The sequence below is a fragment of the Rhea americana genome, unplaced genomic scaffold, assembly GCF_003343005.1.
Source record: "Rhea americana isolate MKP2758 unplaced genomic scaffold, rheAme1 scaffold_204, whole genome shotgun sequence".
Taxonomy (NCBI): domain Eukaryota; kingdom Metazoa; phylum Chordata; class Aves; order Rheiformes; family Rheidae; genus Rhea; species Rhea americana.
This window is the reverse complement of record NW_028186195.1, coordinates 1,247,047-1,264,082: the sequence shown is the minus strand read 5'-3', so window position 1 is coordinate 1,264,082 and position 17,036 is coordinate 1,247,047. Positions and strand designations below refer to the sequence as shown.

Genomic DNA, 17,036 nt, shown 5'->3' with positions numbered 1-17,036 from the left:
TTATTTTTAGAGCCTCTGAAAACTGCTGAGGAGGAAGGAGATAGAAAACCACGTGTGAGATCTCTCCTTTTTCTCAACGGCACCTTCTATTACAAAATACCTCTGACTGTCACCTCCACTCAGCTGCCTTCCTGGCTGCGCAGGCTGCTATGCRAGGCTGCCTGCTCAGCCAAGCCCTTCCCAGCTTTCCCTAGGCCTATGCACGTATTTGGATTAGGACAGAAAAGGATAAGGAGGCCCCTCAGTCTGCCTGTTCTCCCAAGGTTTCACAAGGAACGTCCCTGCCCCAGAGAGGTTACAACTGAAATACAAAGCACGCAGCAAGCTAACGAGGCAGGGGAACTCACCCATGGCCGGGCAGGTCTCGTAAGCGTAGCGCTGCACCCCTGACAGGCTGTCCTCAGGGCGGACGTGCTGTAAGGACTGTTTCCCAGCAGAGCCCGGGGGCCGGACACCCCAGTCCCACGGCTGTGGGTAGCTGCGTCTGGCAGCTCAGCACACTGTGGGGAGCCGCTYGCAGCCTGGCATAGGGCTGGGTCAGGCTGGGATCCCCCTGGGATAAACYAGGTTGCTTCTTCCATAAAAACAGCTGAAAAGTCCACTCATGGCTATTTTSCACTAAAACCCAATGGCTTTTTAGTCGCTTTTAAAAGCCCTCTTCATCTGTTTGTTTCCTTTTACTTGGGGGCAAACATCCCACTCACCCAATGATTAGATGTGAGAAGGCACCTAGCAGGACAACAGCACAGCCCTGAAGTACAGCCCCTCAAGGAGGGCTCAAGGGCTCTTGGGACAGCTTCACTTTAATGAGCTAACTGGCAATTAGTGATGCCACTTGAGGAGCGAGCTTAGTAACAGCATAAGCAGCAGGGGTCAGGGAGGGAGAAACTGGGAGAGACCTAGAGGGAGCAGAGATCTGCAATTGTCAGGTCAACCCAATATAAGCTAATTGTGTCCTSTAAGAAGGTAGAGCTCAGAGCACACTCCGCCTCAGGCGGCAGCAGAAGTTAAATGCCCGGCTTTACAGAGTATTACCTTTTCCTCATAGGACTGTTACGCATGAGGAGCAGGACTCTGAGGCACAGCTAGCGTTACAGTGATGTGGCAGACTGCAAGGAGGAAAGCAAGCTGAACAGTGTATCTCAGGGAAGATGGTCCTGCAAGGCTCAGTGCTCTCCAAAGCACAGACTGAAGAGCTGTGACCAAATTGTGGACACAGCCGGCTGCCAGGGTGACCTGGTCCCGACTGCAATTCCTCCCTGTTGCTCTTGTGCTTGAGAGGAAGCAGGTTCTGGAAGGAGCAGAAAGCCCTGTTAACAGTGGATTAAAGTCATTCCCTCTAATGCTTCCCTTGTGGCAGGCTGAACATGGAAGGGATGGCATTCACGAGTGCCACTTACTGGCTGAGCTCGAGGTTCCCAGGCTAACGAAGCATCTAAACACAAGGGACAAAGTTAGCTCAAACTGCTGTGCACCAAGTAATGGGATGCCATACAAGAAAAGCAGCAACAGCTCTTTCATTTCCTTGCGCAGTCAGTCATGTTTCCTGCTCCCTCTGTGCTTTAGGCTAGCTCTGAATTCAGCCATTTCTCCAGCTGCCCCAGTGCTAACCATCATCAAACAGAAGGAGAATTGTTAAACTCATCAACTAACACAAATAAGCCTTAAGACAGAGGAAAGTTGATTTGCGCTTTTTCTTAGCACATTAGTGCAACTGCACCAGTTTCTGGCTATGGGGGGGCTGAATCACACCTAAAACCTCAGCACAGACAAGACCAGATCTGCCTTTGAAAGAGCAATTAAATCAAGCCACCTTGGGCACACAAGGCAATAGAGGGTAGGAGGCAAAGCTTCTTTTGATGTGCAAATAACCTGCAGCCAACTTTCCTAAGCACAGTAACTCTCCCTACCAGCACCGTCCCCTGCCTTACATCTGCCAGTCCAAACTATAAACCCAAGGGGAAGGGTGGGGGGAAACGCATYCAATGTTTGCTCTCCTCCTTTCCCTAAATGAAACAACAGCTGTTGTGTGCTTCTCAGAGGAATCCGACTGGCTGAAATCAGTTGGCAAAGGGGGATAAGACCCCCAGGCAGCCCTCATTAGTCATTACCGAAAAAAAAAATTAAGAAAACAGCATGTAAATGCACTAAGGCAGCAGATGTGAGATCAGCACGTCCCATTTAGCTTGGTACCTGCTGTCTCCATGCATGAAATATTGGTCTGTTTGTTCAGCACTAGGCTAAGCACAGGCTCTGTGAGGCAGGAAGAGCAAGACAGCAGGCTGCCGTGCTGGCTCTGCGGACAGGAGGAGCGAGCCTGGCTCTGTCTGGCACTAGCAGCCTGCTCCCTGCCTGCACTACCATGTCCACTCATGCCAGCTACACTGAAAAAAACAGTGCATTATGTTTTCACTGTAGAGTGTCTCTCACCCAGATAAACAGCCCCAAATTGATGGTCCTAACATGGGGCTTCAAAAGTACTCACCTATAACACAGCAAAGGAGCAGATATAGTCCAGGATCCCGTGTGATCAGTTGATGCCAGATGAAGATGCAGTCACACATTTCTGCATGGGTCTCTCTCTCGTATAGCAGCTGCTTGCTGGCACAGGGCAGGAGCGAGCAGGCTGCTAGTCTGCAGAGACAGCATTACATCAGGTGATGAAGGAAGCTGAAGATCAGGCTGGAGGACACTACCCAAGCAGCTCAGCTTTCACATCTAAAGAGGCTTTTCCTAAAGAAAGGACATACATACGGTGGGACTGCAGCACAAAACCAGGCAGGGAGAAGTGACAAAACCTTAAGAAGTTTTAGAAGGATTGTGGCAGCAAAGACTCAATTCCTGCCATTCCTTCCCTCTCTGGTACAGGTGGAACAAACAGGCACATTAATGCTAGAGTTAGCACCACTGGACTGCTGCAATACAGGCAATGGTGGCCCCCTTTCCAAGGCAGCATTTATTTTCCTATCAGCAACCCCTGGCCTGGGGTGCAACATGATAGCTGTGGGCAACAGGGCCCCAGCTTGGGTAACAAGATGCTGTTTCCAAAGGGCTTGCCTGCCCCAGAAAGATTGGTGACAGTTCCCATTACCACTGACCATCCTGCTGCGCAAGAGGAGACAGCCTGCACAAGGACATGCTTTAGCTGTTACTGGTTGAGATGAGGAACAGCTCAAACAGTTCCTGCAGCTGAAGCCCTGCCTAGCAAAGCTTAGCTTGCTCTCTGCTGGCAGTAGGGCAGCTATATTAACCTTCTTTTCTACACACAATTACTGTTCTTTTACCTGTGTCTCCTCTCATGCTGATTGCAGACCCTTGGGTCYCCAGCTGCCCTCAGAAAATGTTCGTGTTGTCTAAGTGTCTGGGTGCTAGCTCAGGGCTCACTGCTAGCATGGAGACCTTGCCACTCTCAGGACACCAGCTACAAGAGGCATCATGCACACTGCAGCCAGCAAAGAGAAGCAAAAATCAAGCAGGCAGCAAGATTACAGCCTGTAACACAGCCCAACACACCATTCAGAGTGGCATGCCCTTCCTCCAGGTTTGGGAGGCCCCATGCACTCTGTCACCGCTTTTTCCTGGGGAATTCAGCTCAGTGCTGAATGAGCTGTGCAACAAGCCCCAGCCTGTGTCTATGGCCTCTGGCTGATGCTAGCTAAAGCTATTTTTGTCATTCCTCTCTTCCAGGGCCCTGTGCCAGGTTCAGACTATTTGCTACCTGGACAGCTTCTAGTCTGTAGGATAGGCTCTTTTGTAGCCTGGGAGAACTTGCCCATACAYGCAGGGCAACAACGATACTGTGCCCACGTTGACAGATGTGTCTCCTCTAGCAGCCTAAAAGCATGAGCCAGAAGGAAGATGGAGATTTCTGCCCCACTTCTAATCCCCTGAGCTTGTGGAAAGCAGGCTGAGACACGCCGGGTGATTGCACTTGTAGCATCATAGCACTGCACGAGAGCCAGACCAGGCGCCACTGCGGGTGAGGAGCAACACGCTGCGGGCAGCTCAGACAGAGCAGCCCATCCACTTACTGTGCCCGAGTCCAAGGAGCAAGGAGGCAGTTCAGACTTAGACACGACCAGGTTAGACAAACTTCTGTCTACCTCTGCCAARAACACCTACCTCGTCAGACCAGAGGCCCTGCAGGTTCAAACAGCAAATAAGGCCAATTTTATTTTCAGTATATGCAGAAGCCTTCTTTCTTGACCTTATATTGCCAAATGAACTGAAACCAGCCCTTCCTCACTATTCCCCACAACCCATCATTCAAAAACTCGGTTCATTTACAGTCAGCAGCATCCAGACAAAGAAGCATCACTGCATACAGTGCTGCTTCCAGTAGGTCTGGTAATTATGTTTCTGAAGTAATAGCTGCTACGCAAACATTCAATAGGAATAAATGTTGGTTCCAGATAATACAGGACCTGAAACAACCATGTCTTTCTGGACTGCATTAACATGCCTGATTTGGGAGCTGACATGTGATGGCTAACTCCACCACCTCTCCACTCCCTTCTGCATGCGAGCCCAAGCCAGGCCAGCACTGCCACTGCGTGGCTGCCTTGCTTCATCGCACTGTTTTGCAGAGCTGAAAAGCCTCTCCTGGTGAGCACTGTGCAGGCTGAACAGGCAGCTCCCRTGAGCTGCAGGCAACAGCTATTTCATCCCCAGCAAACCCAGGCTGCTGGGGACCATCCCAGTCACAAAACCACCTACAACTGCTCGTTAATTAAATTCAGTTTCAACCTCTATTTGGCTCAGATTAGCCATGCTATCACTGGTGAGGCTTTGCTGATTAGCCTGGGTCTGAGCTTCTCACTGACCTGCCATTAGCCTTGGGAGAGCAGGGAAACCTGTTTTTTTCCACTTTGCTTCCCAAAAGTGCAAATTATAAAGTTTAGTTWCAGAGAATACTCTTATGATGGCAGAATTTACTTTGCTGTGTAACATGGCCACGTTCCACGAGCCACTTTTATTAGTATACAAACGCTTCCAGGTATTTTTTGCAAAAGGTAGCTGCCTCGCTCTCCAGCATTCTACAYGGCAGCAAGGATGCGCATTCATTCTTCATCCCCCAAACTCACCACCCATTAAAGGGCTTCTGAAATTCAGCACTCATTGCCTTCTTAATATCTCAAAATACTTTGCTCTCAAGATCAGCACTGGATTTTGGACAWTTCTTCTCTTACTCACGTTTTCAAACCAAGCCCAGCCCTACTGTTYACAGGTATTACTGAACACTGACTGCTGCCATCTGCTAATTAAGTTATTTTAGTGGATTAACCATAGGTTCTCCCCTCAAGACAAAGCTATTTTGGGATTCCAGCTGTCTACAATGGCTTTGTATCAGTCTCTCAGCATAGCTGACTGCTTTTAAAAGAACGAGTCTGTTTGACTCTGGGAAGGGACAAGATTTGGAAATAAYGCCTCATTGGTGACACCACCTGATACAAACCAGCTCAAATTCTGGACACATGATAGTTCAACTTGAAAGAGAACCCAGTGGTCTAGTTATAAAACCATTCTTTCGCCTTCTTCCATTTACAGATCATAAAATATTTGTTTAAAGCAGTTGCTGTTATTCTAATTTATTCAGCTAGATAAACTGAGGCACTTAAAATACTAAACTAGCTGAGTCAGTGGAACAGAACTCTATCCTGCTTGCTCCAACTTTTTTATTTTAATTATTAAAGAAGAACACTGCTTTCTAACATGCTATCTATCCTCCTTCCCCATTCTCCACAGTATTAAATGAAGAGTCTTTCAAGCTCTCTGGGACTATCATAAGCCATTATTAATACTAAGAAAATGGGATTTATAGTTTTAATAYTGCAATGACTTCCAGCAAAAAATGTACTGCAAGAACCAGTTTAGATATTTAAAAAAGGTTTTTTAAAAAATGAGCTAGTCTCTTCATCTCCCTCAAGGACTATTTGTATTTCTGTACAAGGAACATCATCTATGAGTTTTACTACAGAATATTTAATTAGGGAGAAGATTTGAGACAGGTTCAGGTTTTTACCAGTCAAAACAAACCCTTGTTTACAGAGACAGTGTCACTGCAGCTTGGGAAATCAGGGTACAGTTCTTAAAAAGATGAATAGCAAAAAATCAAGAGAAAGGAAAGGTGTTCTCTTTCCTCATTAAGTGAATAAAGGCAGACTGTTTTTGATGTGCACATTTTTCAGTGAAGGAAGGTAAGTTTGGGTTTACCTCAGCTCTCTGGAGTACCTCTAGGAGAATCCTGGATCTCACTGTTTCACACTGTGCTCTTCTCAAATTCTGCCACCTTCACCAGACATCTGCTGCAATCCCCCAGCCTCCAGCAGGGAAACAGTTATGACAAAAAAGTTAATTTATATGGAGGGACTTACACCCATGATTTAATTAGAATCATGCCCCAGGCTGTCTTGGTAGAATACTAGAATAACTCTGCTCAAGCCCTAAGGTCCTGCTCACCCTTAGTATGATTTGTACAGAAAATGTAAAGTCAACATGTTCCCATAGCTGACTTTCAAGGGGCCTTTTAAGAATACTTTCCCAGCCTCCGCTAGCACAAACTAACAACTGAGGTTCAGGTGGAAACACTGGTATCACATTACCCTCCAACATTCCTGTAGCATCTTTACCTCAACTGCAACATTCCTCCCGCTCACTCTACCAGCACAAAGCATTCAGTCCCAAAACTGAAGCCCATTCAAATCCTGACTAATGAAAGCTATCAGCTCTAGTAGCAAGGTACAGGTGTCCCCAGAGACCCTCTCTCTAGATGTAGAAAAAGAAGTTAAAAATGCTTCTGTACTTTATCAGGTTATGAAGTGCTTTCATGTAAACAGGAACCCCTGTGGCAAGGGGTATCTAAGCCACTCCTGCAGCAAGACACTGCACAATGACCCAAAATTGTTTCTTACCACAGAATCACAAAAGCTTTCATTTCATACAACACCTTTCATATTTAATTTATTTAGATATTTTCTACATTAAAGTATTTTCATGTCAATACTTCCAAACCTCCCATCCCTACCTCAAGAAAAATAGACTTGACACAGCTTTAGGGTGGAATGCACTGGAATAAAGTTGCTATTGCATTGAAGTTACAGAGAACACTGAACAAACTATAGAAAGAACTGCACATAGGTAAACATCAGGAAATTCTGGAGTTACTACACTATAGTATAAGGTATGTTAGCACCTTCCTAGACAAGAACTGAAGAAGTTGCTTAGAGAGGTGCAACATGCTTTAGTTTAGCTAAACCAGAGCTTAGACTACATTAAAGCCTGGGGATAGGAGTGGAGGAAGAAAGAGGAGAAAAAGAAAAAAAGAAAAAGCAAGAAAGTCTGCCAGCACTGGGCTCTGAGCCTCATTTAAATCAGTTAAAAATACAACACAGAACTGACTAGCCAAGCTGGAAGTGGTTGGGAATGCTGAGCTCTCCTGGCTAGCCAAATCTGYGTCTAGAGTGCAATCCACAGCAGTTTCAAACATAATTCAGGACCCAGTGCCACCTAGAGCATGCTTTGTAACAGAATTCAAAATATCCATCCACACAGTAAGTTTTTTTTCTGTTGCATCATTTAGTACAAGACATTTTAAAAGCCGACCTCCCACCAGTACAACTGTGTCAGGTTTAATAGCTTGTCACATCACACATAATCCCCTTCAGTAGCAGCATGAAGCCTTGAATTATCCACATTTTGCCCACTGGGACACTACTGACCTTGGAATGCATTAGCCGCTGTTTTGTGTCTCTGGCATTTCTAGAATTCAAGGAATAAAACGGTAAGTAGGAAACTTACTTTGCAAACTTAAATTTAAAAYCTTTAATTCAGTAATCAAGTCCTAACATGCTCCCCTCAGCTAGCAAACCACTGCCTGTGACCTCTGAAAAGACCTTGGCTAGTGGAAAAGCACTCGTATGCTCACTAGTGTCCTTACCTCATGCATATCTTTAATAATGTTAAGCCATAGTCAAAAATTAGTGAATTGAATTGTTCAAAGATGTATGTTGCACCACACTTTCCACATACTAGCCTTATCTTCAAGCACAAACAGCAGCACAGTGAAGTGCCATCTGTTCTACCATCAGCAAGGCAACTAAGTTGACAGAGCAGATGCTCTGGACAAAGGAAATAATTTGTTCCTTCGTGTTTTCTAAACAACAYGTTCCTGGTTTGAAAGTAAGGATTTGCAGTTTCTGGTAATTCTCAGACATTCTTTTAAAACGTCTGCAAAAGGTCCAGTTGCAAAATACAAGCTTCATGATAGCTATTGCACRTTTGTAAGAGCTGGCCTAAAGATTTTCCTGAAGATCCAGACTTTGGAAGAAGGGATATTTTAAAAACTGGTATCAGTGTACATAGGAACACTGGCACAAATGTCACCTATTCTTGGTTTTAATTACAAGGGCGACAAGTAAACACCAACACACGAAGAAAGAAAACAAACAGCATTTCACAGAGCAAGGAGCTAGTGATGAAGCTGCAGCTAGTGCTTTGCAGTCGAATCTCGAGGATAGAATTCAGCCAGYGTTGTTTGTGGAATTCTCTTCAACATCTCCTTGGGGAAGATTCGCAAAAGCTGCCATCCAATGTCCAAGGTCTCGTAAACGGTACGATTTTCRTAAGGACCTACAGATTGTAACCACAGACTGAATTATGAGGCAGGAAAAAGTCTCAACATTTTAAAATAAGACCTAGACCTTCTAGGTATTAAGCAATACTGTGATGTTCCTTAAACAGACACTTACCCTGAGCAATGAAGTTCTTCTCAAACTTCTGCAGAAACTCCAGATAAAGAAGGTCATCTGAGGTAAGAGCTTCCTCACCAACTACAGCCTTCATAGCCTGTACATCTTTTCCAATAGCATAGCAGGCATACTAAAAGGGAGAGAAACTGAGTAAGTACTTTTACCTTGGTAACTAAAACACTTACTCAGTTTAACAGCAAGTGAGGCGGCTTTTTGGAAGGATAATATTTGAGGTCCCTTTCCAGTTCTTTATTACTTTAAGTGACTAAGGCTACGGCAGCATTATAGTATTATATAGCGACAGATGCAGTAAGCCTGGATCATCATTCCACTAATATAAGAAAAGAACAGTTTATTTAGTATTTGCTGGAGAACACTAGATGTTCTACACCATACAGTACACATTTATCATGCTACAGAGAATCATGTGGCAGTGACCGATACAACTGCACAGCACCTCTGTACAAACATTTCTACTAAAATCCAAATCAAGTGGTGTCACTTGWCTAGATTAAGCACTCAAGAGTCAATGCTTTAAGCAGTCAGAAGCACACTCAGTTGCAACTGTTCAGCATGCTCTTTACAGGCTGCTTAGCAAAAGATGTATATTTGATRTAACATGCCCCTGGTTCTCAGATGAGGTCTTTTTACATACCAGCTGGTTGGATACATCCGAATGATCCTTCCTGGTCATGCCCTCTCCAATAGCTGACTTCATCAGTCGAGACAAGGAGGGCAAGACATTAATAGGTGGGTATATCTGGAGGAAACAGACATCCAACAAGCTCAGCATTAYTACTCCAAGTGCAGAAGAGTTCTTAGATGTGTTATAACTAGTCTGGTACACACCTGTCTGTTATGCAGCTGTCTATCCACATAAATTTGTCCCTCAGTGATGTATCCAGTCAAGTCAGGGATGGGATGAGTAATATCTGAGGAAAGTAGTGGTTTGTCAGTTTTCAGACCTTTCATATCCATTCTGGCAGTAATGTGCCAATTTTGAGACAGTTAACACAGTATATCAGTGATATTAATGAACAGTATTTTACTTTAGACACCATTTAAATGCTCTTATGCAAGGATTACAGCTGTAAATATGCCTAATAAAGGGTTGCAAGGCAGTCCTGAAGTCTGAGTGGGGCAAAGCATTTCTAGTAAGAACAGACACAGGCGGTCAAGAACTGCACTGTCTAAGATACAACCTAAATGTCATACTTCGATCTTGCTATGTGTCCAAAACAAGGTAGCTTGCTCTAAAGGCATCCTTTACAGTGCTAGTTACCAAAAAACGTACTTGAAAAATAGCTCACCATCATTGGGCATGGTAAGAATAGGAATCTGAGTAATGGAACCATTTCTGCCTTCCACACGCCCAGCACGCTCATATATAGTAGCCAAGTCAGTGTACATGTAACCTGGGAAACCACGACGGCCAGGCACTTCTTCTCTAGCTGCTGAGACCTGCAGACAATCCAGAGATATGTTTCCAGGAAGCAGGATCACTCACACAGACCAGCAATCTCCTCTAATTCAAGTACAGTGGTGAGTTAAGGTATTTTCCTGGAAGTGATACCAGAATATGCCACCCAGATCCTCTACTAGGAGCAGTATGTCACCACAACCATCCACGACAAGATGCTATGGCAAATCAGAAATTGCAATATGAACCTGATGAATTTAAGCAGCCAAATAAGCTTAACTATCACACCAGCAAGAAAATTTTAACTGCTGAACCTAACTTTAACCAACAGATAAACAGCTAAAAGCCTCACTGCGTAATTTAAGAACACTATAATGGATACTTTCTGCTTGAGCAGAAATTCACATTTCTACTTTATACTATCAATCCCTTCCGCCAACACTCATTATTTGAGTTAATGCATACCTCTCGCAGAGCTTCAGCGTAGGAGCTCATATCTGTCAGAATGACCAGTACATGCTTCTCACACTGATATGCCAAGAATTCTGCTGTTGTTAGAGCTAGACGAGGTGTGATAATGCGTTCAATGCTGAAATAGAACAGTATGGCACATTCATGACAAGCACTTTAAGGTTGCAGGGTAACAATCTGAAGCTGCAAATACTTTAAAACCCCCTGAAAAAATCTGCTAAATGCACTAACCAGAGTACCAGCATTTCATACTCCATTCTACTGCAAAGTATCAGCATAAATGATATCTGACAGGTCACCAGTGAGGCTTCAGATTCCAGTTTACTTGTTCTTCTCTGCTTTTCCCAAACTGATATAGTTTAATTACTTACGTTGGATCATTAGCCAAATTCAAGAACAGACACACATTGTCCATGGACCCATTTTCCTCAAAGTCCGATTTGAAGAACCGAGCAGTTTCCATGTTCACCTAAACCACAACATTAAGATATCAATTCAAGACTATTCTAGCATGCAATGATTTTATGTCATATAAAAATCTAAATACCTCATTATTAATCCACACAAACAGTCAAAGTTCTGTATCGCAATCTCCCCTACAATCTTGACAAAAATTGAGTTATTTCCAGAAGTCTAGGCTAGCGCCCGAGCTTAAAATATTTTATCCTAATTAAAGAGGCACTCACCTTGTTACCATACCACTGGCCATTTTGGATTTTCAGTCAGCCAGCCTATTTAGCACTGTTTTACTATACGTAAGACCTACCTAGAACACTTTCAGAAGAAGTAATGTTCAGCTACCACTCAACATTGTCTTATTTAATATTCAAGCATCTTTCTGCTCCAATAATAGCGACTTACACCCATAGCAGCAAACACAATAGCAAAGTTTTCTTCACTGTAGTCCATCACATCTTTGGATTTCTTCACCAAGCCAGCTTGGCGACATATCTGAGCTGCAATCTAGAAAAAAGAACTAGGTTAGTTTGTCTGTATATCTGACACTATGACCAGAATTTAACTTAGCTCACTTTTTAACCCTAGGTAAAGGTAAACTGCTTCAACAGTTTTGAAAATAGCTTTGCTCGAGTACCAACCTCATTATGGGGCAAACCAGCAGCTGAGAATATGGGGATTTTCTGCCCCCTGGCAATACTGTTCATACCATCTATAGCAGAAATKCCAGTCTGAATCATTTCTTCTGGATAGATTCGACACTGAGGATTGATTGGTTGACCTGTTGCATTTTTAAGAGAAAACACGTTATTCCATGTACTAGTTTAAAGCACAAACTAGCACTGATCTGAAGCACTGATCTAAGGTTCATGTCTAAAGCTACAAAACGCAACTTTGGGCTCACAGATCTTTAGCCACTTCTGGACAAACCCAAGCCTTTCACATATCCCAAGACTCTGGCATTACACACAGCAAGGATGCCTTCAGGAAAAACTTGTCAGGTTTCTTGCCTTTGGAGGCTAAGATAGYCTACATATATTTCAAAAGAACAGCTTCCAAACATTACGACAAAGTTATGTCCTGCTACCTCACCTTACTTCACTAATGCATCTTTGATGCTACACATGTACTTAAGAGTAAGACGTCCTTTAACAAAACTCTCCCTAACAGTTAGGTTCAAAAACAAATGTATTTTAACATTCATAAATCAGAAAGACAAGATTTGTCTTCAAATCCACATCAGAAATAGAATAAGAATATACCCATTATGTCAAGATAATCTTCAGCTAAAACAATGGGCCCTCTGTCTATAGGTTTTCCTGATCCATTAAATACTCGACCTGCAAGACATAGCAATAAAATTGAAGCATTAGTTGCTGTGAAAATAAGTTAGTATGCGACAAGTCTATTCAGTTTCCAAAGCAAGATGCAAGTACCTACCAAGCATATCTTCAGAGACAGGGGTTCGAAGAATATCCCCAGTAAACTCACAAGACGTTTTCTTAGCATCAATACCTGAAGTTCCCTCAAATACCTGTACAGAAACACCAGGAAAAAGGAATAAGTACTGTGCTTTACTGAATATAGTGGAATGGTGCTTCTCATCTTGAACACTTGATAGGCCACAGGAAGGAAAAAGCAAGGCAGTCCTGTGCAAGCAGGATTTTGAAGCACATTGAAAGAGCAACTCACTAGTACAAAGCATAAAAACCTAGTTTAAACAAAATCCAAAGCGCATCAGCGGCAACCAGCAAAACCTGGYGCTATACCTTTGCTCTCAAGTATATGCTTTTGCCAAGAGAGTAAAGTTTTTCAGATATGAAAAACTAGTATTAACAAGAAACAGCTGCTTAGAAGGAAAACATACAAAACCACATAGCATAGGGGTTAATCCTGAATCTAATACTACAGAAAAAAAGTATGATTCCCTTACATCTATCTACAAAGGAATCGATGGAGCAGATGCAAATAAAGTCACATATAACTCCAACTTTCAGTCTTCTAAAGCATATATGACACACACACTTGGAGTAAGTGGGTGTTCTTTATTTACAGTATTTAGAATTATCAAAGGAAGATGTCACAAGATGGATCTGACATGGCTCAGATATATGCTTACTAATGAAATACTTATCTGTTGTATCAGGAGACTCTCCTGTTTAGGTCTTACCTGAACTACAGCTTTGGAGCCACTAACTTCTAGAACCTGCCCACTTCTCCTTGTACCATCAGGAAGAGTCAAGTGGACAATCTCYGCATATCTAGGAAACTGAAGATGAATCAGAAAGACAGTAGAAAACATTTATTTCTTAACTCGTCCTCTGAATTTTAAATTACCACAGTTTCACAAGCAAGCTTAAAACTCTAGTAACTACTAAATCTTTTAATAGTTTTATCATCAGAACAAAAATTCATTCCAAGGCAGTCAAAATTTATCAAGTTAAAATCATTTTCACAGGGACTACACAAAATTTGCCTAGAGTTGCAGACTGGAAAAAGTCTTGCCCAAAACTGTTTTAAAGACCCTAGCAGTCCCAGCATGCTTATTCAAAGGCATCTACTGTTAGTTACAATGTACTATAATAAAAACCCGGCTTTTGCCTGTACACAGCATCGGTTTTGCCTTCAAAAATAACCTGCCAGCACAGTGTTGCAATAAACAAAAACTGTTTATAGTTCTCTTTTAGAAAGCAACTGTATTATGATAACAAAAACAGCAAGAACAAAGGGTATTCATGTTTCTACATTCAAGTTTAGACAAGGTTTTCAGCGGTTTAGTAGAACTGAAACAATATTTCCCTTCTTTCCTGTAACAGCCCCAACCGCTCCTCCATTTCCTTTCCACTGACAGCTTTCCTAAGCTTAAAGTAAATCTGAGTATTTTCACTTACCTTAGCAGTCAGAAACTACCTTGTATATAAATTATTCAGTGGATTCATGWATTTCATGACAATCGAGATTTAACCTGTCACAGCTTTCCTGGAAAATCTCCCTCCAAGCCTGATTCATTAATAATCTTTACCTTAACTTGATCCAAGATTACCAAGGGACCATTGACGCCTGATACAGTTTTATACGCTGGAAAAGAGAAAACCACAAGTTAGGTACTTCATTAGAACACCATAATTTTCCTACATGAAAAATTAGGTTTTGAAGTTTCACTCTAACTCCAGTCTCAAGTTTGCAGGTTTGGGACTCAAATCTGTACCACTTCTATGCTTAATATGAACTCTAGAAGAGGATGAAGTACTGAATGGTGTTGCCAGCATGTTTGCCACTACCTGGTAAGCACCTGAGATAACATTATGATATACCATATTGCCATTTTCTTGTCTATCACATAGGCTTGAGCCCATGAATTTCTGAATATAATCAGAATGCTGTTTAAGTTCTACATTGCCACCAGAGACACTAGTATAATGTAAAGTTGTTATTTTAGGCCATAAGACAAATATTTCATGAGTCATACAATTTTTTTCCCATTAAAATATATACAATTGCAGGATGCTTTACAAAGCAGAGTTAATGATTTCTTTAACTTGTGAAAAGGAAGTAATTATGGGTGCCTCCACAATTTATATACAACCTACAGAGACTTCTCACACAGCAAGAAGGCTGTAATATCAACATTCAGCTTAAAAAGGTTCTTTTTCTAAAAAGAAAAAAAGTGTCCTACTTCATGACATAGAAATAGAGCATGCCTTAAAACATGTACTTAGCAAAGGAAGCAGGCCTCATGCTCTAAAGCTGATCAGCAGAGCTTCTACAGTAAGTTTTGTTTTCTGGCACACTGAAAACTCTACTGCTGAGAGGAAACATTGCAACACCTTTCTCTGTCTCCCAAGAAAGGTCAAAGGACTATACTGTAAAAGGCTGAATTTTATTTTAGCCAAAAGCCTCCCATTCTCGGGTTATCCCAGTTTGACTTAAGAATTGATACCTCATACAAGGCCATAACTAGCCAGTTAGTCTCAGAGGGCCCATGCTTTAAACACTAGAAGCTCCTAAGCATTAGTGCTATATAGTACATTCTTGAGTACTAATATGCCTAAAAGTTAAAAAATTTTCATTATCCTGAAATCAGCACATTAGTAAAGCTGTGAAGATGCAGTAAACAGGCCTCCTTTTCTGCTCTACAGGCATAGTGGTATCCCAACTAAAGTTCAGCATCACTCGATCCACAAACACAAGTAACATTTTAAGTCAAAGCTTTATCAGGGTCACAAGGGAACAGTGACCAACAGAGTGATTATTAATCACTCATCCCTGRGGGAAGAAGTGAACAAGTGGAGCTATTTACAGAACCAGCAAAGAAACCRGCACCCTTTCTTGATCATGCTGCAAAGCAGAGGAAAGGGGCATTTATGATACCATGGAAAGATCACAAATTCCACCAGCATCAAGCTACACGGTATCATGTGGCTTAGATACTTCACAATATGCCCAAGTTCAACAGGCATACAGTGTGTTGTATAGACCATTAACAATGTGGTATTTGCATTAAACAAATGGTTTTAAATCATTACAGTATAYTCTCCAGTAATATCAAAATGCAAGAATCAAAAAATTAGATTAGGCATTAAATAAGGGATGAGAGTCTGTCAGATGTGCCTGGTATAAGGTTGGAACTCCTCTCAGTTTTAATGCTTGTTAAAACCCTGTCAGAGGATATGAAACATATATGTCCCTAAATTAGTCTAAACTGAAAGCACAAACTTGCCTGGTCATTTCACTTGAGMAGTGGGAATTAGATAATACACAGAGGACTTTACTTAGGCTGCAAGTGTTTGCAGTCCACTGTCTGTAAGAAGTGGAAAACATCATTTTGAGCAACACTTTTCATCTCATGACTGTCTCATCAGCACTTCTTCCTCAATCAACAGGAAAGAGGTTACTGCTAGCTTTTTCCACATGAGGACACTACATGTTCCCTTGGTATCAGACAGCATTGATTCCCTACTTGAAAACCAGCCTGCCACTGACTCAAAACCCATGTTTCCATTAAGATCAACCAATTCTATGACAAATCAGAACGAACKAAAACTTTTTTTTCATATATATCTTGCAAGCAACGTTTTGGCAAAAGCCAAAATCTAAACAGAAAAGARAAATCAAGATTCCAGTGAGAGAAGCCAGTAGAGAGCTGCAATAAATTTCTATAACACAGCATCCATGGGGAATAAGCACTTCAGGATCTTATCAACTCACATTGACTTGCATGAACATCTACTTTGAAAATGTTGAGTGTAATTTGAATGGGAAKTCACCTTGGCTCCAAACTTGACAGAAAGCTTCACTTCAGAATAAAGCAGAAGAATYGACTTCTGGGGAGATCATAATTATTAATTTGAATTTCAAACTAGTCTGAAATTTCTAAAGAATACATAGAAGAAAAGTTCCCTGGCTAAAGTTTTGAAAGTATTCATGCTATTTAAGTGTACAGGTATAGTACGGCATATAACTGCTCCTAAATCAAAAAGGCTAAATGAAATGCACCTTCAAATAATTCCAGCTGTCTCCTTACTATGCTGCAATAAAGCTTTTACAAAATCGTTACTTCTCCTTTTTCACGAGATTTCCCAACRTCATTTTAATAGAACAAAATCCATCCCATCCCCCACAGCTCACAGTAATTTTTGGTTCCTGTCAAAAAGAGAAGGTTGCCACGAAGGACACCAAGACGAGCTATTTTACCCAGTGGAAAATAGGCTGATGTTTCCAAGACGTGACCAATTTAGCATTTATATGCAATAAAGTCCTTACAAGGAGCGCTTCTGCAGCCAGCGAAGCCGAKGCGCCGGCCTCAGGCAGGGCGGCCTGACCCTTGCTCTGCGCCGGCCGCGCAGCCCGGCCCGGCCCTCCCGCGCAGGGCTGGCCCGAGCGGACACCCGAGGGCCGAGGCCTCGCGTCCGCGCCCCGACAGCGGCGCCGCACCAGCCGCC

The 17,036-nt window shown here is 42.5% G+C and overlaps 1 protein-coding gene across 1 annotated transcript; it reads right to left on the bottom strand.

The window, feature by feature from the left end:
• Window positions 1-7,793: 7,793 nt before the first annotated feature.
• Window positions 7,794-16,357, bottom strand: ATP6V1B2 (ATPase H+ transporting V1 subunit B2; the record flags this gene model as incomplete). Its single annotated transcript, XM_085304232.1, has 14 exons — window positions 7,794-8,628; window positions 8,748-8,877; window positions 9,403-9,507; window positions 9,597-9,679; window positions 10,058-10,208; window positions 10,633-10,756; window positions 11,010-11,107; window positions 11,500-11,601; window positions 11,736-11,875; window positions 12,357-12,434; window positions 12,535-12,628; window positions 13,265-13,363; window positions 14,117-14,172; window positions 16,303-16,357. Coding segments are annotated over 14 exons (1,458 nt in total), but the record flags the coding sequence as incomplete, so codon positions are not given.
• Window positions 16,358-17,036: the final 679 nt, after the last annotated feature.